Here is a 24,296-nt window from a genome sequence, read left to right as displayed (position 1 = left end):
GCCGCCGCTGACGTAAGACGCTGCTGACGTGTCTCTGGTGCGCCCGAGCTTCGTTTACAGTCTGAGGGAGACGCACGCTGGAAACAAAACAATCTTCGCAAACATGTCTAAGGATTTCCACACAGAGGAAGACTTGCATTTTTTTGCCCAGCCATATTTATTTGAACCCGAATACACGGACGCACCAGACACACGTCAGCAGCGGCACTGAACGCGGATCCACAACAGAACCGGAAGACAATACAATGCTGAATAAAGTCCTAGTTTTTGTTTATTTTTGGACCAAAATGTATTTTCGATGCTTCAAAACATTCGAACTAACCCACTGATGTCACATGGACTACTTTGATGATGTCTTTATTTCCTTTCTGGACAAGGACAGTATACCATACATACATTTACGATGGAGGGACAGAAAGCTCTCGGACTAAATCTAAAATATCTTAAACTGTGTTCTGAAGATGAACGGAGGTCTGGCGGGCTTGGAGCGACATGAGGGAGAGTCATTAATGACATAATTTTCATTTTTGGGTGAACTAACCCTTTAAAGCTCCAGTCCGTAACTTTTTTAAGTTGAAAATAATCCAAAATAATTATATTAAAAAAAACTTATTCTGCCAGTGGTCAAAACTATCTGCTTGCCATAGCTAGATTCAAAACGGTTAGCTTGTAATAATGATTTTAATTCCAGTGGTACTGGTGGGTTTCCGCGGGAAATTCGAGCGTGTCTTTGCGTCATGACGTCACACCCGTACACATAAAGAAGGAGTTTCGGCTAGCCGGCTATACTGCGCGTGACGAGATGTTTAGATGTATAGGCTTTTCTCGCAGCACTTTACATGATTAAACTTATGGCGGATCCAGAAAGATCCAAACAACAATCATCAGTGTCAACTGGAGATTCAGCAGTTATAAAACCCAAAAGACTTCGTACTTCGGATTTAAGGTGGCTAGAGAAAGAGAAAGAAACCGTCTCATGCGAACACAAGGATTTAAACATCGGCGGGGCTTTTGAAAAGTGCGTGAACTCCGTGTTTTGAAGGGGTTCGAAACGGAAAAAGAGACGGCTTTTTTCTGCTGAACAAGTAAGACATTTCAATAGTTCAATCGTGTAACAGTACGTTTTCTTAATTCACAGTTATGGAGTTTCCTTTGTTGTGCCTTTCTCGTTTTGCTATTATGGAGAATATGAATTCTGAACTACACAGGTAACCATAAAACACTTTAAATTTAACATTAGTCACGCTATGCTGATGTGATGTTGTTAACATGAATTTGAGAACAAAGTAGGCTATAATTTGCACGGTTGCTGTAAATCGCGTTGATTAAATCTAACGAAGCTTATCATGTCGAATGCTTTTTCCCCCTTAGTTGGTCAGAACAAAAATGGATGTTACTTACTTGTTCAGAAGACATTTTCTTATGAAAATTCTTATGTTGGTCAAACTTTCAAAAAGTGAATCTGTGATTCTGTATGACAGTATCCACACAGCGCGGTGACTGACAGCAGCACTCGCCTCAAAGCACTGTGTTCATCCGCGCTGTTTCATGCCGATTTACAACCCACGTAAAGATGATAATTCCGCGAATCACTGCAGTTACAGATTTCGAACAGAGAGATGGCGACAAAGAGGAAAAGCTACGGACTGGAGCTTTAAGAAAAGATTCCATACATTTTCCAAACATTATGAAAACGTTACTTTTGAATGTTCTCTGAATATTCTGAAGACTGAAACTAGTAACATTTAAAAAACCCTAGGCTATTTAAACGTCCAATAAAACAAATTATAGAAATAAAACATTGCATGAATGAGTTCATTTTTTTTAGCTAAGATTTTGGTTTACATTGGAGTTAGTGGAAAGCATAGACAGTAAAAGAAATGGACAGAGCCATCTCATTGGAACTCAGTTGAGACAGTTGAAGCCCACTTTTAGCGATTTTTGAGAACTTCCGTTCCTGACGCGCAGACTCAGACCGACTCAAACTAAGCTTGATGACGTGAGCAACCTGTCTGACAGACGTGAATCTTCTAGTAGCTGTGCGTGAAAATTGCCAACGTTAATCTTGCAGAGACGGGGAACTTGAGCAAAGAGTCCTTTATCGTGAGTGAGCAGGAGTAAGTATTCCGTTGCTTTTATGGACTCATTATCTATGGGCTTCTCTCTTGACGGGACGTCCCCCCGATTGGCTGCGAGCTTCTCCTCCTGTCTGTACGATAATTTCTGTACAGCGCGACAGAGAGTCGAGTGGTTATGACGCAATCGTTAGCCTATTTTTACTAAAACTGTTTCTACGGGGCCATAATGTAACATAGAAGGTAATGGAGCCATTTATACATTGTCGTGTTTCTTTAGAAATAAATAATGGACAAATGGAGTCTTTAAACGCCTCAGATGTAAAGTTATTCGCTGTCAAAGTGACGCCAAAATGAATGGTAGTCAATGGAAATGCTAACGCAAGTGAAGTTCTGCTACAAGATTGCGGCACCCGGCCGGCTTCAACTTCCGGTCGATGGATTACCCCCTTGGGTGGAAAGCTCTGTGCGTCTCACATTGACGCTAAAGGGTGCCATGTGCGTTGGTGGTAGACGCCAAAGGACGTGACCAAAGCGTAATGACGCCCTGGGAATGAGAACGGGTTGGATTTTGACAACATTATTAAAGGCCAGATAACCACGAACAAACGATCTATTGATGTTAGTGGAAATATTAAATGTTTTTTTATGCGAACATTAAGAGAACATTCCATTTGATCATTTTGCAAACATCAAGTGGACATCACATTTGATGTATAGGCTACTTTTGAATTAATATTCTGAAGTAGCCTAGCAACATGTAAAAAGATTAACCTCCAGCAAAAACTTTTTAGAAATTAGCTGTTCTATGAACAACGTAGGCTATAATAACGTTTTTGTGCTGACATTTTGAGAGCATTATGAAAGACCAGATGAAAAAACAAACAAACTATTAGGCAACTAGAAGAATGATAAAAGTAAAAGAAAAAAGTCCATATGAGCAAAATCTGCGTGGCGAATTGTTTCGTCCTCACGCGAAACTTCCGATCGCACGGATTGACTGGATTCCGCCAGCAAAAGTTCCCCGAACCACGGTAAATGTGACGCACCTTATCAGCACATATTGGGAACAACAACACTTGTGCTACAGGCAGCACTAACGTGAGGTATTGCTCATTAACGTCCCGTTTTGCATCGTTTACCACATGTTCATGTGTCTGACAGTGACAGCGCAATAGGCCTATGTTGAAATGTGTCCTATGATGACGAGTATTACAAAACTACAGCATTACTGAGCATCCTAAACAGAAAAGAGCGATACACTTCAGTTAAACACACTAAGAACTTAAACTTCAAAGTTAGTGCCAGGAGGACTTTATTTTTTTTAAAACACACATGTAGCCTACATTTCCTGAACCCCTGTGAGGTTATCTTCCTGCCACAGCTTCCGGTCACACAAGTTTTATTTTTGTGTCAGAGTCAGATGTAGGCTTGTCCGCAAATGATTATTCATTACATGATTTATTTATTTGATACATTACTAATACATGATTATTAAAAGTAGCTTTCTTGCACAAGTTTAATAGATTGTCACTAGATTTTGTAAGCAATATTATACATATTGAAAATGAAAGAACAAATAATTGTAATTGCTATCATTGCTGTGTTTGTTTTACTGAGGGACTAAAACAGAAACAATATTAGTGTTGTAACGGTAAAATTCGAAACATCCTGTTTCTTTCAGTTATGGGTGTAACTACTGCACCTTAACCTCAGTTGTGTTTTGTGGTGTGTGTGTTTTTTAAACTGATTTGTTTGGCAAAATCTAAGAATGTTAAAGCTTTAGCTACTTGTTTTAAATAAAGGCATAATTGAATAGTTAATGTTAATATTAATTATGTATTTTAATGCAGTTAAGTAATGCTCACTTGATTCAGCAGGGAGTGAGAGATTCTTACACTTACAGAAAGAGTTTTTTTTTCAGAATAGAGAGAGAGAGAGAGAGAGAGAGATTGAGAGAGCTTCCCTTCTCATCGATTGGTCGGCCCTGCCTAGTCCTTAGAGATATAAACTGCAAGTGGCAAGAGAAACAGAGCACATAACGGTTTGAAGGGATAAGGGCAACATTAACCTTAGAATAAAGGCAGATCCTTTTAATTGTCGGCAGCTGTTTGTTCTTTATTCCGTCCATGCAGATGATTTCCTCAGGATGTGTTTGTTTGGTTCACCTGACCTGCACTGTGCTTGTGTTTATCTCTCCGGTTCTTTTGGCTCCGATGCCGGACCAGTACTCCCGGGGTGTGGTAAGATGAGCCTTACTCTGCATTACTACAAGTTAAACTCTTTTTAAAAACAGAAAAAAAAACCATACATTGATTGTGCCATATAAGTGGGTTTGTTTGTTTTTTCGGGTTTTTTTTTGTTTCATGTGCATATGTTAGTTTTGCATGTGTGTATAATCCCTTTGAGACAGATGTAAATGAGTGGAATGTCAGGGATTTTTTATAGAGAGAGAGAGAGAGAGAGAGAGAGAGAGAGAGAGAGAGGGGGGGGGGGGGGGGGTCATTTCTAAGAGAATAGGGATTTCCACACCACAACAATAAATTATAATGACAGAAGGATGAAAATCTTTTTCAGAAGATTTTTTTTTCTTCCAAATGATGAACGATGAAACCACTGACAGCCAATCAGAATCAGAAATTTTATTGTACGTTGGTGTGGACGCTAATAGTTACTGTTATTGTTCTTATTGTGAACTGGCCTTTACACTTTAATCGAAATTGATAAAATGGCTGTATTCATGTGTATATTTGACTAAGTAAAATGAACATTTAGTGTGTGATTTCTCGTAGGACTGGTTGAGCAGGTATGGGTACCTGCCCCCTCCGGACCCCCGCACAGGGCAGCTGCAAACCAAAGAGGGCATTGAGAAGGCCATCAAAGAAATGCAGAGATTCGCTGGCCTCAAAGACACGGGCAGACTCGGTAAATGCAATGCGTGTGCCTCTCACTGAAAGCACTTCATCACATGCAGGAAATGGTCTAACGGCCTTGTTTCACAAAACTTTGAGAAGTCTTTTTCAGTGCCTTTTTTTCTTCTTCATTTATTTGTTCTTTTTTGTTCTAGATTTCCCTGCTTTTTTTCTAATCAAATTAAATCAAAACACCATCCCAGCTAACAGAAATATGTTCAAAGAACGTTTTGGTAATGTTCACATTAAGTTTCTGAATGTTCTCTGAACGCTCAAAACATCCCGTTTTAAAAACTTTTCTAGGTTCATTCTTGCTTGAACGCTAAGGGAACATTTCAATCATTTTGCAGACATAAAGAGAACGTTACTTTTGAATGTTTGAGTAGTAGTAACATTTAAAAAACATTATGCAAACATCCAACCAAATGTTTTAGGTAAAAACATTCCATGAACAATGTATAAATAATGTTTTTGTACTAACTTTTTGAGAACATTATTAAAGATCAGATGATTTCGAACTATGATTTTGTTGATAACTATGAGATAACCTTGCCACAACATTAGCTAAACTTCTGAGAACGTTCCATGTTAGCAAAATGATTGTGATTTTAACGGTAAAAGACTGTAAAAATGCTACAGTGCAAAACTGTTAATTGATTAACAGAAAGTTTCCTTACTATATACGGTAAATAACTGTGATAGATCTAACGGTACATTTAATGTAATTTTACTGTAAAATACCGTTAAATTTACAGTTTTTGAAAGTGAAAAGAAGAATTTACAGTGAAAAAACGTAAATTGACATTCCCACAATTCCTTGCGTGACACTTCACGTTTGATTTATTTTTGTTGAAATAACTATGTTTCTTCTTAGTTTTCTTAGTTATTTTCTAATCAGTTATGTAAATTAGGGTTTTATGTTACATTTAATGTTGTTAAATTAATGTTTATTGCATATTTAAAATGTCATGTGTGTTACCATGATGGTGTTTAATGTTTGTGCGAATAACACTGTGCAGCTTCAATATAATAGTATTAACTTTCTTGTGGAAGATTGCTTGTTATGAGCTTTGATTGATCATGTGACTCATCACTGCTGTGATGGTTGTTGGTTGTCAGTGTATTACAATGGTACAAAACAGATATTAATACTTTAATAGGTTGGTAAATTATCATTATATCAGATAATGAATTACGTTTTATTACTGTAAATTTTAAGTTAAGTCTGTAAAACCAAAAACGTTGATACCGTATTTTTGACGGTAAAGTTCTGGTAACCACAGCTGCCAGTTTTTTTCCGTAAAAAAAACAGGATTTTTTAGTTTTCCATTCTTGATATATCCAAGTGTAATGATGAGATTTAGAGTGACTTTACCTCATGCTGTGGTTGGTGGGTTCAATAAATTTCCTCTAGAGATAGAACTATTTCATTGTCTCTCCTCCTCACATGGGCTTTTATTACATGTACTGTAATGGACTCTGTATCCCTGAAGTCTATATATTGATCTGAGACCTTCTGTCCTGTGCTTCTCTAGACAGTGCCACCCTGAAACTGATGAGCACACCACGATGTTCATTGCCGGACATTATAGGGTTCGGGGACTTGCTGAAAAAGCGAAGGAGGAAAAGAAGATATGCCACTGTTGGACTCCGCTGGAAAAAGTCTGACCTCACATGGAGGTCTGCATCGCTAGACACACATGCGCAGCTAACAGGGAACTGTTTTCAGGACATTGTAAACAGACGTTCTCATAGTAATGTTAACAGAATGTTTGCTCACAGTTATCTGGTCTTTCATAATGTTCTCAAAATGTTTGCATAAAAACATCATTCTTAGAACTAATTTTCCCATTCCACTGCGCTACTTTTCCAACACGCGCGAGACGGACGTCTTTAACCGCCGCAGTGTCTCGCACATGACACGCGGCGCTCAAAAGCTCAAGCTTTTTTAAAAACTTGAGCTTTTTTCTGTCTGTTTTTTTCACAGAAGACAAATGCTTTAAAACAAGTGAAGTCACATTTATTTATATATTACTTTATACAATACAAATTGTATAAAGTTGCATAAAATTGTATTCATATTGTTTTGAAGCAGATCACGACACGTTAATAAACAGGAAAATAACAGTGTTAATATTGTACAATTCATAAATTATGAAACATGAAATTTAAGCTGTAAAGCAGCTCTACTGAAGATATTATTATTTAGCTCAGTTTAGTGTTGTTTCAGCGTTGCAGCGTCTCGCGCATGATACGGCACGCTAAAAACGTGGCGCTCAAGCTAAAATACTTTTTAAAAAACTTGAGCTTTTTACGTTCCACGACCTGCGTGTCGCATTTTAAACAGCAAAAACACATTCTGTGTCAACCGACCCTTACAGCTTTGCTTTAGTTGAACTTTGTTCCAGAATGTTCAGAGAACTTTCTAAAGTAACTTTTCCAGAATGTTTGCCGGATAAACATTTTGACTGTTCAGAGAACATTCAGAAATAATGTTATCATAACTTGATGGGAACATTAGCAAAAGGTTCTTAGAACACATTTTTTGTTAGCTGGATGGTCACTGCCAAGCGTAATAACTTACAATAACCCTTTTAAAATATGCAGTCGCTAACTTATCTCTGTTTTTCCTACTAGCATCCAGAATTACCCATCTCTCCTTCCATCCCTTAAACCCAATGCTGTACACTATATAATGACCCATGCCTTTAAAGCCTGGAGTGATGTCACCAACCTCAAGTTTCAACAAGCTGCTTCCCCAAGCGAGCAGAACACAGCCGATATTAAGATCTCTTTCGCCCGCTCGCTCCACGATGACGGATATCCATTTGATGGGAAGGGAGGGACACTTGCTCATGCCTTCTTCCCAGGGGAGTATGATCTTGCTGGAGATACACATTTTGATGATGAGGAGAGCTGGACCTACGCAGGCAAGATATACAAGCAGTACTAAATATTCACTGATTGATTGATGAATAACAGTCCCAAAGCTGAATATTTGTGGATTAATCAATTTCAAGACATTTGCAAATGAACTGGTTTTACTTTTTTGCTTTTAGGATATTTTGTCTGTTTTTTTTTTTTTTTCACAGAAGAAAAAGTCAAACCAAGTGAAGTCACATTTATTTATATTATTATTACTTTATACAATACAAATTGTTACTGAATACTAAATGAAGTTCATGACGTAAGTTTTGGGCGGATGGGTATATAAGCAGCATCTTAGCTTAAATCTTCCGATTACGCATTCTCTAAAGCATCCCATAAGCCTGTTTTTTAAATTTTTATGTATTTCTCAAAAATTTATTTAAGAGCAAACTTTCAATCATGGACAGCAAGCCAAATCTTTTCACCTATGCCATATGATTATATGATCAAACAAACTCATGAATTGTATTTTAAATCCAAATATATTTACCCCCCCCCCCCCCCTAATTTCAACATTAAATTCTCCCAAATTTTAGGGCTTATGAGTAGCCTAAAATGGCATATTTGTACTGTATAACAAAGAAGTATTGCTGTTATTTCCATCATGCCAAGAATTTTAGAAAACATTTGACGGAAATGAGAAGTGAAGCACATCTCGTTAACAGAAACTTTTTTTCTCAGGTTTTCTTGATTTCAGAGGTTAATAATCTTAGTTTTTTAAGTTCAGTTTTATTAGACTGCTAGCTAACTTATGTTAAAAAAGTTCAAGACCTGGAGAAAAAGAAACGTTAAAAAAAAGTAAGTATTGTCATTACCATCACGTCATCTTTATTTTAGGGCATGTGATACTAAATCCTTTAGATTAGTTTTTCATGCTTTTAAGTCAAAAGTGTCCTTCATTGACGAATCACCCACTTATAAAATGATATTATACATAAATGAGAATCTCCTCTTATTCTCTCAATGTTTTCAGATGACAGCGGCACTGATATGTTCTCGGTGGCTGTGCATGAATTTGGTCATGCCCTCGGTCTCTCTCATTCCTCCTCTTCTCCTTCCATCATGCGGCCGTATTACCAGGGTGCTGTTGGAGCTGATATCGCATCTTACACTCTTCCAGCTGACGATCGCTATGCCATTCAGTCAATCTACGGTAGGAATATGCTCTTAATAAGCTGTTTGCACCTGCTCTGGAAGGGATTGTTCACCCAAAATTGAATATTGTGTCATCATTTGCTCATCTTCAGGTCTTTTAAATTTTGTTTGCTGATATTTTCTTTCTATGGAACACAAAGGAAAAATCACATTCCTTTTCTCCATGTACATCAGCTCCATGTACATTTCAGCATGCAATCAGCATTTTCTTTTTTTTTCTTTTTTTTTTGTTATTGAACTATTTCTTTAAATGTGCTAAGAATGTGAAGTTAAATAAAATGTAAATGTAACACTTTTTAATGGTTTGAATTCATTATCTGTAAAATTATCTGTTCATTATCATTAATTACTCACCCTCATGCCGTTCCAAACCTGTAAGACTTTCGTTCATCTTCGGAACACAAATGAAGATCTTTTTGATGAAATCTGAGAGCTTTCTGTCGCTCCATTGACAGCTACGCAACTACCACTTTCAAGCCCCAGAAAGGTAACAAAGACATTATTAAAGTAATCCATGTGACTCCAGTGGTTTAACCTCAATATTATAAAGCGAAGCAAGTGCTTTGTTTGCGAAAAAAACATAATTTACCACTTTTTTACAAAATATTAATATCCGACACGTCTTTACGAGAGCACAACGCATGCGTGTTGTGTTGACGCGAGAACAGATGTTGTTGCGTGAACGAGCGTTGGAGATAAATATTTTGTAAAATAAAGTAGTAAATTATGATTTTAATTTTATCTTTAATTTTTTTTTTTGCAAACAAAGCACTTGCGTCACTTCATAAAATTGAGATTAAACTGTCACATGGATTACCTTATGATGTCTTTACTACCTTTCTGGGGCTTGAAAGTGGTAGTTGCTTAGGATGTCAATGGAGGGACAGAAAGCTCTCAGATTTCATCAAAAAGATCTTCATTTGTGTTCTGAAGATGAACGAAAGTCTTATGGGTTTGGAACGACATGAGGGTGAGTAATTAATTAATTAGATTTTTCTGGAATTTAAATTTTTAGGTGAACTAGCCCTTTAAGCCGAGCTGACCATATCTAAAGTTGTGGCTGTGGTTTTGGTTTGTTATTTGACAGGAATGAAGAGAGGCTCACCAACACCATCACCAAATAAACCTACACCACACTTACCCAAACCACCAAATCCACCCCATCCCAAAGTACCATTACAGTGAGTCATGTTTACCAAGACACATGCGATACCGTTCAAAAGTTAGAGAACTTTTCTTTTATTCAGAAAAGCATTAAATTGATCAAAAGTGACTGTAAAGACTTTTAAAATAATCAGAGAGATTTCTGTTTCAAGTAAATGCTGTTCTTTTGAACTTTCTATTCATCAACTAATCCTGAAAAGAAATGTATCACGGTTTCCACAAAAATATTAAGCAGCACAACTGTTTTCAGCATTGATAATAATCAGAAATGTTTCTTGAGCAGCAAATCGGCATATGAGAATGATTTCTGAAGGATCATGTGATTCAACTTTGCATCACAAGAATAAATGACATTTAAAAATAGATTCAAGTAGAAAAAGTTATTTTGAATTGCACAAATATTTCACAATATTAGTGTTTTAATGTATTTTTTGGTCAAATAAATGCAGCCTTGATCAGCAAGAGACTTATTTCAAAAGCATTAAAAACTCTTTCAGGCCCCAAACTTTTGAACAACAGTGTAGATACACTGCTATATGCGCTTCTAATGACATCTCCAGCACTCGATGAGAAGTTGTTCAAATTAAAATCTCTGTTTGTCTAGACCGGATCCAACAGCCCAGAATCGTTGTGAGGGAGGTTTCGATGCGGTGGCAAACATCAGAGGAGATGTTTTCTTTTTTAAAGGTACAATCTATGCTGTCTAAAATAACATTTCTTAGAAATTTACAGATTTTGCATAGCTTTAAAAGATTATAATAAAGCTGCTACATGTATTATATTTGTAGCTCTTTTTTATTTAATTTTATATTCATTTAAGTTCATTTATTTTTGTTTCATTTCCTCTGCTTCGGCCAGGTCCATATTTCTGGCGAATCCAGCGGTCTGGATCTCTCGTGTCCTTTCAGCCTGCTCTCATAAAAAACTTCTGGATCGGTCTTCCTCCTGGCACTGACAAGATAGATGCAGTTTATGAAAGAAAGGCGGACAGCAAAATCGTCTTCTTCATAGGTTAGTTTCTTCTTATTCATTTGGGTGCACAATGGAAGAACAAATACAAAGTTCTGTAATGAAACTCTAGATGCCGCAGGCTAATAGGTCCTTAACTCAAACGCTTGCAATCACATCATTCTCTATAGGGCACAGCTGATTGGTTCCTGCTGCATCAGCAGCCAATAAGGCTCGCTGCTCAACTTTCATATACTTGGTTAGCATTTGCCTTAGCAGTGCAGCGTGCTTTCATAAACCCTCCAGCTTCCCCAGCTCCACCTGTATAGATCTGCTACGGGTAAATCATGTACGCTATATTGTACAGCCGCAGCATGTCTTACTTACTCACAGCAGTGTGTCATGTATGTATTGGCCATAGCAAGTCCTGTATTTATTGCAGCTGAAGCAATAACAGCAGCAGCGTAGCAGATCTATTCTGCCAACATCAACGTTGTCATATCCATTACATGCCAAACACTCCAGGCGTTGTCATGTCGGAAATCAGTTTGAAAATGCTTGTTTCTGTTAGTGAATGCATGTAGTAATTTTTTTTCTTTTTTTTCTACATAGGCTCACAGTACTGGGTATTTAAAGACACCATGGCGATTTCTGGTTATCCACGTCCGTTGTCAGACTGGGGGCTGATCTCTCATGATGGAAAGGATGTGAAGAGGGTGGAGGCGGCCTTCACTTGGGCTCATAATGGAAAAACCTACATCTTCAGCGGTGGAGAGTTCTGGAGGTTCAATGAAGGCTCAGGGACTGAGAACCGTCGTCCAGACGCAGATTATCCCAGAGACTCCTCCCTCTGGAAGGGTGTGCCCATTAACCCTGATGACATCATCACCTGGGGAGAGGGTAATTTAGAGAACGTCTGTTTACCTCAAGTGCATTTTCAGCTTAGTATACAAAGGAAGCTTTTGTTATCATATCAATCTAGTGGTCAGTGAGACTATGTTTGTGCACTCACCTAAAGGATTATTAGGAACACCTGTTCAATTTCTCATTAATGCAATTATCTAATCAACCAATCACATGGCAGTTGCTTCAATGCATTTAGGGGTGTTGTCCTGGTCAAGACAATCTCCTGAACTTCAAACTGAATGTCAGAATGGGAAAGAAAGGTGATTTAAGCAATTTTGAGCGTGGCATGGTTGTTGGTGCCAGACGGGCCGGTCTGAGTATTTCACAATCTGCTCAGTTACTGGGATTTTCACGCACAACCATTTCTAGGGTTTACAAAGAATGGTGTGAAAAGGGAAAAACATCCAGTATGCGGCAGTCCTGTGGGCGAAAATGCCTTGTTGATGTTAGAGGTCAGAGGAGAATGGGCCGACTGATTCAAGCTGATAGAAGAGCAACTTTGACTGAAATAACCACTCGTTACAACCGAGGTATGCAGCAAAGCATTTGTTCAATTCAATTCAATTCAAATTTATTTGTATAGCGCTTTTCACAATACATATTGTTTCAAAGCAGCTTTACAGAAAGTGCATTTCAGAAATGTACATAGAAGAATATAGTTAGTTAATCATCATGTATTAATTTAGGGCATAACATTTCGCCGGCGTTGAGTCGTCTCTTCACAGGCGTCGAGTCGTCTCATCGCAGGTGTTGGGGCATCTGAAGTCTCCGTGAGAGGCTGGATACAAACTGGAGCTGACGAACGCTATTTACCTTGGGACTACCGTCCCGAGATTACAGCAGAAAAGCAGATGGGAAATAATTAGCGTAGCTGCTGTTCATAATATTAATGCATTCGATCTGATTCAACAGTGGTATAAAAGGTAAGCATTATGTGAATGCTTGGCTGAAGAGATGCGTCTTTAATCTAGTTTTGAACTGGGAGAGCGAGTCTGAGCAACGAACAGTATCAGGAAGGCTATTCCAGAGTTTAGGAGCTAAATGTAAGAACGCCCTCCCTCCTTTAGTGGACTTAGATATCCTAGGAATGACCAGAAGCCTCGAATTTAGGGATCTTAAAGAACGCGATGGATTGTAGGGGGATAGAAGGTCCATTAAATACACAGGAGCTAAACCATTTAGGGCTTTATAGGTCAGTAGTAGTACTTTGTAATTGATACGGAACTTAATAGGTAACCAGTGCAGAGATGATAAAATCGGTGTTATATGATCATATTTTCTTGACCTAGTAAGAACTCTAGCGGCTGCATTTTGCACTAACTGTAGCTTGTTTATTGAAGATGCAGGACAACCAGCTAATAAAGCATTACAGTAATCTAGTCTCGAGGTCATGAATGCATGAACTAACTTTTCTGCATCAGAAACAGATAGCATGTTACGTAATTTAGCAATGTTTCTAAGGTGGAAAAAGGCAGTTCTTGTAACATATGAAATATGATTTTCGAAAGACAAGTTGCGGTCTAGTATAACACCCAGGTCTTTTACTGTAGTCGATAAGGTAACAGGACATCCTTCTAAATTAAAGTTGTATTGTAAGAGATTTTGTGGGTAGTTTTTTGGACCAATAAGTAATGCCTCCGTTTTATCTGGATTTAATAGCAGGAAATTACACGTCATCCAGCATTTTATATCTTTAAGACATTCTGTCAATTTAGATAAGTTAGTGTTTTCATCTGGTCGTGATGAAATATATAATTGAGTGTCATCAGCATAGCAGTGGAAATTAATTCCATGTTTTCTTATAATATTACCAAGTGGCAGCATATATATTGAGAATAGCAGAGGGCCTAACACCGATCCTTGCGGCACTCCATAGTCTACTGACGTTATCTTCGATTTTTCCCCATTTAAACAGACAAAATGGTAACGGTCCGATAAGTATGATCTGAACCAGCTTAATGCCTGTCCCTGAACACCAGTGTAGTTTTGTAGTCGATCCAAGAGTATTTTGTGATCTATAGTGTCGAACGCAGCGCTAAGATCGAGTAGAACTAGTATTGAGATACAGCCTTGGTCAGAAGCTAAAAGTAAATCATTTGTAATTTTAACTAGCGGAGTTTCTGTGCTATGATGCGGTCTGAATCCTGACTGAAATTTTTCATATCTCATTTTCTTGCAAGAAAGAGCACAATTGAGCGGACACAATTTTTTCCAGTATTTTAGACATAAATGGAAGATTTGAAATCGGTCTGTAATTTGCTAAGTTATTTTGATCTAATTGCGGTTTCTTAATAAGAGGTTTTATTACTGCCAGCTTGAATATTTTTGGAACATGACCTAAGAATAAAGACGAGTTAATAATATTGAGAAGAGGCTCTTCCACTACAGGTAACACTTCTTTCAGTAGTTTAGTGGGTATTGGATCCAATAAACATGTTGTTGGTTTAGATGCAATGATAAGTTTATTTAGCTCTTCCTGTCCAACAGTTGTAAAGCGGTGTAGTTGTTCTTGAGGGGCGATAATTGAGGCTGTATCACAAGACACCATAGAGGATTGTACATTTACAATTGTATTTCGGATGCTTTCTATTTTCTCATTGAAGTAATTCATAAAATCATTACAACTATACTGTAACGGAATATTTTGCTCTGGCGATGTCTGTTTATTTGTTAGTCTAGCCACGGTGTTAAAAAAAAACCTTGGATTATTTTTGTTATTTTCTATTAGTTTGCGGAGATGCTCTGCCCTGGCTGTTTTTAGAGCCTTTTTATAACGAGACATACTGTCTTTCCACGCGATTCTAAAGACCTCTAAATTAGTTTGTTTCCATTTACGCTCTAAGTTACGAGTTTCTCTCTTGATAGCATGTGTAGTACTATTGTACCATGGTGCTTTAGTTTTCTCTCTAACCTTTTTCAATCTAATTGGTGCAACAATATCTAATGTACTAGAGAAAATGGTGCTCAAACTGCTGGTCATTTCCTCTAGTTCATCTGTTTGTTTGGGTTCACTGAGCAGCTGAGATAGATCAGGTAAGCTATTTGAGAATCTATCTATAGTGATGGGAAGGATTGTTCTGCCTGGTCGATAACGCGGCGCAACATGACAAATTTCAGCAGTACGTATTATGCACGTTACCATGCAATGATCAGTGAGATCGTCACTTTGCGGTATAATATCTATATCGGTTGGATTGGTTCCGTATGATATAATTAAATCTAGTGTATGATTTAGACGATGAGTGGGACCACTGACGTTTTGCTTGACCCCAAAGGAGTTTAATAAATCTGTAAACGCAGTCCCTAACGCATCATTTGTTTTATCTACGTGTATGTTAAAATCTCCAACAATTATTGTTTTATCGGCATTGACCAATAGATCTGAGAGAAAGTCTGCAAACTCTTTTAGGAAATCAGTTTAGGGCCCTGGCGGTCTATATACAGTAGCCAGGGCTAGAGATAATAGGGATTTCTTTCCTACATCTAAGAGCGTAACATTTAGCACAAGTACTTCAAACGAATTAAACCTGTGACCTGTTTTCTGAGTAACATTAAGAATATCTCTATAGATTGTTGCAACACCGCCGCCACGACCGATCAGACGGGGCTCATGCTTATAACAGTATCCTGGCGGAGTAGACTCATTTAGACCGAAATACTCATTTGGTTTAAGCCAGGTTTCAGTAAGGCAAAGTACATCGAAGCTATTATCTGTGACCATTTCATTTACAATAACCGCCTTAGGTGGAGCGATCTAATGTTTAGAAGACCTAGTTTTAGAAATTGTTTTTGTTCACTGATATTTAGATTTTCTGGTTTAATTACAATAAGATTTTTCCTAGATCCTACACTAGATTTATTGTTTGGCCTCACTAGACGAGGAATAGACACAGTTTCTATATAATGTTCTACACTACTTATATCAATTAAGTTGGGACAGCAAAGACTGTGAATTGGACTTTGACTTACTAGTCAGATGGTGTGCAACGTCTTGGAGATGTTGTCCGACAGAACACCCGCTCCGATTCTGCTGGGGTGCAGGCCATCAGCACGGTAGAGCCTAGGTCGCTCCCAGAACAGATTCCAATTATTTACAAAGAGCAGTTTCTGTTCATTACACCATGACATTAACCATTCATTTAGAGCAAATAGTCTACTGAACCTTTCTTGTCCTAGTCGGTACGTGGGAAGCGGTCCAGACACGATGATCGTTGCCTCAGGCGCTGTGCTGCGTACCGTCTCGATTAGGCTCCTGTAGTCCTTCTTCAGAACCTCCGTCTGCCGCAGCCTGATGTCGTTCGTTCCCGCATGGAGGACAACGGCTCAGACGCGCTCGTCACCGTTCAGGATCTCGGGAACCTGTGCGGCGACATCAAGAACACGAGCACCAGGAAAGCAGTGAGTGCGCACCTTACCCTTACCTGAGGTAGCGCGGACATGACGGACCATGGAAGTGCCGATGATCACGGCGTCGTCGCGTTCCGACTCGCGAAGAGGGGAGAAGCGGTTCCGGGTGGAGATCTCGAAGACCGGGAGGGGCGGAGAGGTTCTTGCTCTGGTCCTGGCTCGTGTCTTCCGCTGTGGGATCACCCAGGGTCCATGGTGCTCTGTCGGTGCCAGAGTGAATGAAGCCAGAGATGATTGCGTCCTCCTGGGCAGAGAAACGCACGGAGTAGACGAAGTCGGAGTCAAAAAGTTACTAACCACTGACTTGTGAGCATCGGCGCGTGACGTTTCAAGCGCTGATCGCCGATCCCGCAGCTCGGCTTGCCTCTCCAGCAGACCACGGATCTGTTTCTCCACCGATTCCAGCTCCAATCGTACCGAAATCAGCTCGAATGTGTCCTCACCTGCACTCAGAGGTAACGTTAGACACACATCCGATATGTTCGCCATTATAACAGATGAACAGTAAATTAGCAGTGATACTACCAATATCACTACTAATTTAGGACTGGAATGCTGGATATAACCTTTATCCTTTCAGTGAAACGGGTGTAAAATCAGACGCTCGATAGGCGCGAGCTCACGCGTGAAATGCTAGCGGGCTAAAGGCTAGTAGCCGAGATTCGCAAAGTTGGATCTAAGTAGCGATATCAAAGGAATCCGATTGTTTTTTTTATAGGGAATAGTATCGAGGATAGGTTCACACGATATAAAAATAGAAAGTGCTTGTTAATAAATGAGTGGTAAAGAAGAAAATCAAGGATTAATGAATCAATTCGACGGAGCTCCAGTCCAAACATAGACAAACACCGCACGCGCATGCGCTCATATGTTCGCCATTATATTTGTGAAGCCACAACACGCACAACCTTGAGGCGGATGGGCTACAACAGCAGAAGACCCCACCAGGTACCACTCATCTCCACTACAAATAGGAAAAAGAGGCTGCAATTTGCAAGAGCTCACCAAAATTGGACAGTTGAAGACTGGAAAAATGTTGCCGGGTCTGATGAGTGTCGATTTCTGTTAAGACATTCAGATGGTAGAGTCAGAATTTGGCGTAAACAGAATGAGAACATGGATCCATCATGCCTTGTTACCACTGTGCAGACTGGTGGTGGTGGTGTAATGGTGTGGGGGATGTTTTCTTGGCACACTTTAGGCCCCTTAGTGCCAATTGGGCATCGTTTAAATGCCACGGCCTACCTGAGCATTGTTTCTGACCATGTCCATCCCTTTATGGCCACCATGTACCCATCCTCTGATGGCTACTTCCAGCAGGATAATGCACCATGTCACAAAGCTCGAATCATTTCAAATTGGTTTCTTGAACATGACAATGAGTTCACTGTACTAAAATGGCCCCCACAGTCACCAGATCTCAACCCAATAGAGCATCTTTGGGATGTGGTGGAACGGGAGCTTCGTGCCCTGGATGTGCATCCCACAAATCTCCATCAACTGCAAGATGCTATCCTATCAATATGGGCCAACATTTCTAAAGAATGCTTTCAGCACCTTGTTGAATCAATGCCACGTAGAATTAAGGCAGTTCTGAAGGTGAAAAGAGCTCAAACACAGTATTAGTATGGTGTTCCTAATAATCCTTTAGGTGTGTATATTTCCATTAGTTTTTGGATAAATAAGAAAATAAATAAACTTCCGAAAAAGACTTTCAGTCTTTGTTTAAACACATTTTCCCTGAAAGTTTGAGTAGTTTGCAAGAGCACGATTATAAACACAACGAGGCTGTGAAAGCGACTAGTAGATGATTTTACTGTACCTGTTGATGATGTTTAATGTCCCCGACAACCTCTGTAGACCCATTTAACTACTTGTTAGCAACCGCCTTTTACAAGACAAGTGAAAGCTTTACAAATTTTCAATGTATTTTATGTCATAGAAAATATCTTGCGCTTGCTTGTGTTCACCACAGACTTTATTTTAGGCGTGTAACCAAAAACGTCTGATATCGCACACTCTCTTGAGTAGGTACTTATTTTGAATAAGTAATTACTTCACGATCATGTGACCTACAAGCCTCAGTTGCATTGCTTCACTGCCATTCATAAATCCTCATGGGGTAGTAAAGAATCCATCATATGCACACTTCAGAATCTCATTGGAAGAAGTAGGTCATCCGGGTATTTTTTGCCTACTCTTTTATGAGTACTGTGAGTACGGACATACTTCTTTTGTCACATTCTGTTTTCTGCCTTCTATATAGTAGGGAAGAATGTGATTTCTGATGCAGCCAATGACTTCAGGACAATGGAACCGGAAGTGCAAAAATGCCCCAAATACATGGTGATGGCGTCAAATGCCCACCTTCATTTTTTCTCTTGATCATAGATGGCACAAAATCTCATTTGAACACATTTAATGAATGTCTGTGCTTTTCTTAATTTTGTCAATCTGAATATCAGAGGGTTTGCTCTTCTTAAATCTGAATATCAACATATGTGAGATTTAGTGAGCAGAAACGTATTAAATATCTGTGGAGATTAGGGTTCTGTGATATTGTATTATGTTAAATATGTGTCTATTTGTTAATGAGGGATTTGTGGACACATTCATATCTTTTGTAAGGGGTATACAGTCAAAGACCCAGAACCAGATATGAAGAATGAAGACCCGGAGTCAGAATTATAAAAGATTAAAGAAAAGTTTTACTGAAGATAGTTTGCATTTTCATCAGCAGAAGTCAGCTTCAAGACTCACACAGGAGTTCGTAGGCCGCCTCCCTTACAGTTACAAAGATCACAGCAGTTATACCATTTCCAAGGTCTAAGCTACGTCATTGCTTACAGGTTTAATGATTCTCATTGGCTAAGAAACATTAAGAGCCTAAACAATTTAACACATGTGAGGAGATAGGGGTGCCTATCGCCATTAGTCACGATAGTTGTCGTCCACTCATTAGATTTAGGTCTGTGGTGGCCTCGCAGGTTAGAGAAGGGCGCCGGGGTGTCTGGTCCGAACGTCCAGAACCTATGTCATACGCACACACACAAATAACAGACACTAGCAAATAACAGCTCCCATCAAGGCTGAAGAGAGTCTGAGCTCCTTATTATCAGTTAAGTATACCAAAACATAATGCTAAAACATTCACTCATTTGGGAGAAAAACAGATCACTGGCATTTACTCCGAAGGAAGGAAATATACTGGAAAGAATACATTTTAATACAACAATTAAAGTTTGATAGTAACGCTCAATATAGCTTGACCATATGTCCAGCGAAGAATCATATGTGCCCACGCTGCCTTTAGGACCCTCTACTGATACCAGAGAAAGAGACAAACGGCCTTGTGGGTTACGTGGCCTTCGTGTCCTGCGTGTACTACGTGCAATCTCAAAGTAAGATTGGAATGCACCTAAAAGAAACTGGTTACTTACATCACATGCATTTAAGAAAATATAATTTCACAAGCACAAAGAATATAAAAATTATTATGTGATAATGAATATATTTGATTATTGATTTTTTATAAAGGAAGTATATAACCATTCAAAAGGATATATGATTATAGATGTATTTGAAGAGGCAAGGGATTTTGACCAATCCTTCAGTCCCCCGTTTTAGACCAATGTGGGGTCCAATACCGCCACGTCTGGTCTAACCAGTGAGTTCACTACGGAAGGAAGGAGTGGTGACGCATGCTCCCCTGACGGGTCACACTTGTCTCTTCACCTCGTCACGGACATGCTGGATACTAAAAATTCCAGTCCCCATTAAGAGGCTCTCCCACCTTCCACTCACAAGAGGACATCAATGTCATTCTTCCTCAGTTTATCAGTCAGGTTAAAATTTTTATAAAACACATAACTGATTACGAAACAAGTACATATTTATTCTCTGGAAGCCAGGCTAAATAAGCAAGCACTATTGCTGTATTCCTAGCATGGGCTAGATCCACAGTCACTACTCAGATCCTAAATAAAGACATTGTCTATAATCATGAATACCAGAATATATGCACTAGGTTTTTTTTTAAATTATATATTTTTTTATAAAATTATGATTTCCAAATCCTTTTATTATAAACAAAGTTGGATGGTTAATCCATTATTTTCACTACCCCTTTTATAGACCCTTTAGGTTTAAAACACAATGGTTGTCTAACTAAAAATAAACAACAAAAAATAAAATATTAATAATTAAGACCCATAATAATCGATGTAAGCATTTTAAGTCTTTACTGAAATCATCCTTCAGTTTACGGTCATTATTTTACCACTAAAATATAGAATCGTTCCCCATTCTGCTTAATAAAGCTTTTGTTCATTCCTCATCTTTATATCACTTGAATCCCTGTCAATCATACAATGTCTAACCCTAACCTTTTTCATACCATTTAGACTTAATTTGACTTCCATAAATCCTATCAGAAATTGTATTTTCATAACATACATTTTCTTCTACTATATTTCTTCCATCTTGCCCTACATGCCAGTTCCTTCTGCATCCGAGTCTCTCACCACTGTCAGCCTAGTGACACTTAAAGTTCCCTCGTTAGGGAAATCATGGTATTTTATTAATTCTTCAATACTCTTGTTTTCTTATCATTAACTTCAACTTTATTTTTCATTATAACTACTTCTCACAGTATTTGTCTCAGTTCCACTTATCTTTACAGTTTTACAGAAACCAAAATATGATGTTACTCAGATCCCAGCCCACAGCCATATAGTTGCTTTCTCTTTTACCTTTATTAAATTGTAGTTTTCTTAGACATCTAATGTCATACATACATTTAATGGATTGAGAAATAAAACCTTTTCTTTTTAGAAGTTATATTCACTCCTCCTTTGTTCGCCCTCCGGCCTTTCAATAAAAATGAGGGAGCTCACAGCTCACTCTGGATAATTTGGATAGTGACTTAGCCAATGTGTCACTTTGTCTCTCTGCCGTCAAGTCTATATATTTTTTTTCCTACGTTTATCCTTATGATCCCACCTAGTTGTCTATTTAAATTTAGACCCTCAGTTGAATTTAGACAAGAGTTTTACCCCATAATGGACGGCAATCTTCTTTACAATTCCAATTTATATAAAATACTAATCCAGAGAGTAATTCAGTTCAATATCATAAATGACAAAAGCATTCATAATTACCAATAGCAGACTGAGCTGGAGAACCACTCCAATTAAAGCTCGTCCCATGTTCTGCATTGTCTTTTTATCAGATTGACTTAGAATGATCAACTTTTTAAAAGTTGGTCATTTCACTTAACCCATCTAAAACACTAATTCCAGAGGTTAACCCTCTGGGGTCTGAGGTGTTTTCGGGGTCCTTGAGATGTTTTGGCATGCTCTGACATTTGTGCATTTTTCAGTTGCTTATAAACATATTAATGGCACAGGTGAAATTACACTCTATATAGCACACACAGGGCTACCATTATATGTGAGCAACATGTATGTACATGTTTGTATTTTTGAGAGAATATTGTTTATGCGTGGTTATTGAAAAAACTAAAAAATAAATTTTCTAATATATGGCCACAAATAACATACTAAATATCTGTCCACAAGACTTTTGACTAGTGGATGTTGTCGCCTAGAGTATTTGCTTCAAATTGATCTGAAAATCATTCTGGCTAATCATTCACATAAAACAATAGATTGTTTTAAATTGTGAAAAACATTTTTTTGTTTGCAAAGGCAATATGCGGATGGGCGGATCGGCCCAACCCCCTCATGAATAATTAGGCAGTTCTCACCTGAGCAGACTGCATACTAATGAGCCTTTCATTCAGGGGTGTCACACAAGAAAGAATGCAAGGACAATATATATATATATAAATAAATAAATATTTATATACACACACACACACACACACACACACACACACATATATATATATATATATATATATGTGTGTGTGTGTGTGTGTGTGTGTGTGTGTGTATATAAATATTTATTTATTTATATATATATATATATTGTCCTTGCATTCTTTCTTGTGTGACACCCCTGAATGAAAGGCTCATTATATATATATATATATATATATATATATATATATATATATATATATATATACATATATATATATATATATATATATATATATATATATATATATATATATATATACATATACATATATATATATATATATATATACAAACAATCAAAATATAAATGAAAGCCAAAAGCACATTTTTAGTCACACATTTTAGCCATCCACATACCATTTTTAGCCATCCACCGCGGTAAAAATAAACCAGTCGCATTTCAAAGTCGTACGCGAAATGACCGCCAGGTGGCGCAAAGGGACATTTAGCAAAACGTAAGTGGGGCTAATGTCTATTAACAGTAGCCTAAGGATGAAATACTACAAGTTATGGTAATTTCCAAATAAGCCTACAACAAATTGTTGGTCATACAGATAAGATATAATCTTTTAAAACTGTAAAAGGTTAAAGTAGGCCTACACTCACAGGCTAAAGACAAAACGTTTTCTCGCTCATGTGAGAATCAAACGTTTGGTTATTTCTCAGTAACAAAATTCATAGCCGAGCGGTAGAACTGATGGTTCATCATCAAGATGACACAGGTTCAAATCCCGCACAAACATGGTCTGCTGTATATTTTATATTTATTATTGCAGAGAGATTTGTCTAGCTCTAAAACTCTGTTACACCATACAGTTTTGTTTTATATAGGCTATATATATTTTTTTATTTTTTTATTCCAGGCTCTCACGCCACCCCCCCGATTTCTCACGCTGAAGTGTCAACCCGGTCGGTCAAATTCCTGAAAGATATAGTTTATCTATAGATCTACCTGTTGAGCCACTCGTGATCGACTAGTTATACCGTAAATTAGTTAAAATATCCCGTAATCTATTTAGAGCGAGCGTGCATGCGAGACAGATATTGTGCTCCAAACCGTGCGCGCGCATGGCAGAGAGGTCTGTTCCCTACAACCTAGAGTTTTTAAAAACATGGTTTTAAGTAAAGTGTGATTTGCCAGGGGGGACTGGGATTTCCTTCTGGTCTAAACATCCCTACTTCTGCTGAATTATTTTAATCCCCACACCCCTCCCTCCACAGCTAATCAATGCTATAGGCTACTTCACCAATATCAAATATATAAAATAGAGATATGCAACAGGCACGTTTAAACGAAAAACAATAAAATCAAAACCAGCGTTTCAGTTGTTCATTAGTTCCAGTGGCCTTAATGCATGCACGGCTTTTCAAAATTTCACAAAGCGTGTTGAGATTATTTTGAATGAAATATTGAAGTTTATAATTAAGTGTTTTGGCACACCACGCCGAGTGACCCTATGCATTTTTCTAAAGTCGGGTTTTATTCTGGCATCGTGAGTTAGTGTTCGACAAACGCGGCGGCGCGTTCATTTAGATTAATTTATTTATCTCATTATTACAGCTAAAATAACTTAATAGGCGACTCCGTAATTTTTTGGTCATACAGATAAGAGTAGAGTAGCTTACATCGTTCAAAACTGTAAACTTGTATTCATATTAGGCTAACGACAAAAACAGTATATCTGTCCTCTCTGTCTCCGGGAACTGCGCGTCACAAAAATGAACCGAAAGCCACTTCAGCTCAGTCACGATAAGAAATCGGCTATGTCTAAAGCCTTTAAATGTCTAAATATTTAGGCTAATAAATGTTATCTGATTATGTAGGCTAATCCATATGAAAACGAGAGGTACAGAGGATCTACTCAAACATGCGCTTCCCAATGAGAAAATGACAAGACATGGGTGAAAATCTCGCT

General features: G+C 38.2%; 1 protein-coding gene across 1 annotated transcript in view; it reads left to right on the top strand.

Moving 5' to 3' along the window:
* Nucleotides 1-4,060: 4,060 nt before the first annotated feature.
* mmp25b (matrix metallopeptidase 25b) overlaps nucleotides 4,061-24,296 on the top strand; it is a 29,471-nt gene continuing 9,235 nt past the window's right edge. The window contains exons 1-9 of the mRNA XM_056246019.1: nucleotides 4,061-4,318; nucleotides 4,868-5,000; nucleotides 6,523-6,667; nucleotides 7,625-7,917; nucleotides 8,889-9,068; nucleotides 10,158-10,251; nucleotides 10,839-10,921; nucleotides 11,093-11,245; nucleotides 11,795-12,082. Of these exons, the coding sequence (XP_056101994.1) occupies nucleotides 4,205-4,318; nucleotides 4,868-5,000; nucleotides 6,523-6,667; nucleotides 7,625-7,917; nucleotides 8,889-9,068; nucleotides 10,158-10,251; nucleotides 10,839-10,921; nucleotides 11,093-11,245; nucleotides 11,795-12,082 (1,483 nt within the window). The 5' untranslated portion in view covers nucleotides 4,061-4,204. The remainder of the gene's footprint in view (nucleotides 4,319-4,867; nucleotides 5,001-6,522; nucleotides 6,668-7,624; nucleotides 7,918-8,888; nucleotides 9,069-10,157; nucleotides 10,252-10,838; nucleotides 10,922-11,092; nucleotides 11,246-11,794; nucleotides 12,083-24,296) is intronic.

Source organism: Rhinichthys klamathensis, unplaced genomic scaffold (assembly GCF_029890125.1).
Source record: "Rhinichthys klamathensis goyatoka isolate OS25496 unplaced genomic scaffold, OSU_Roscu_1.1 h1tg000035l_1, whole genome shotgun sequence".
NCBI classification, from domain to species: Eukaryota; Metazoa; Chordata; class Actinopteri; order Cypriniformes; family Leuciscidae; genus Rhinichthys; species Rhinichthys klamathensis.
The sequence above is the reverse complement of the archived record's forward strand: the minus strand, read 5'-3'. Positions and strand labels throughout refer to the sequence as shown.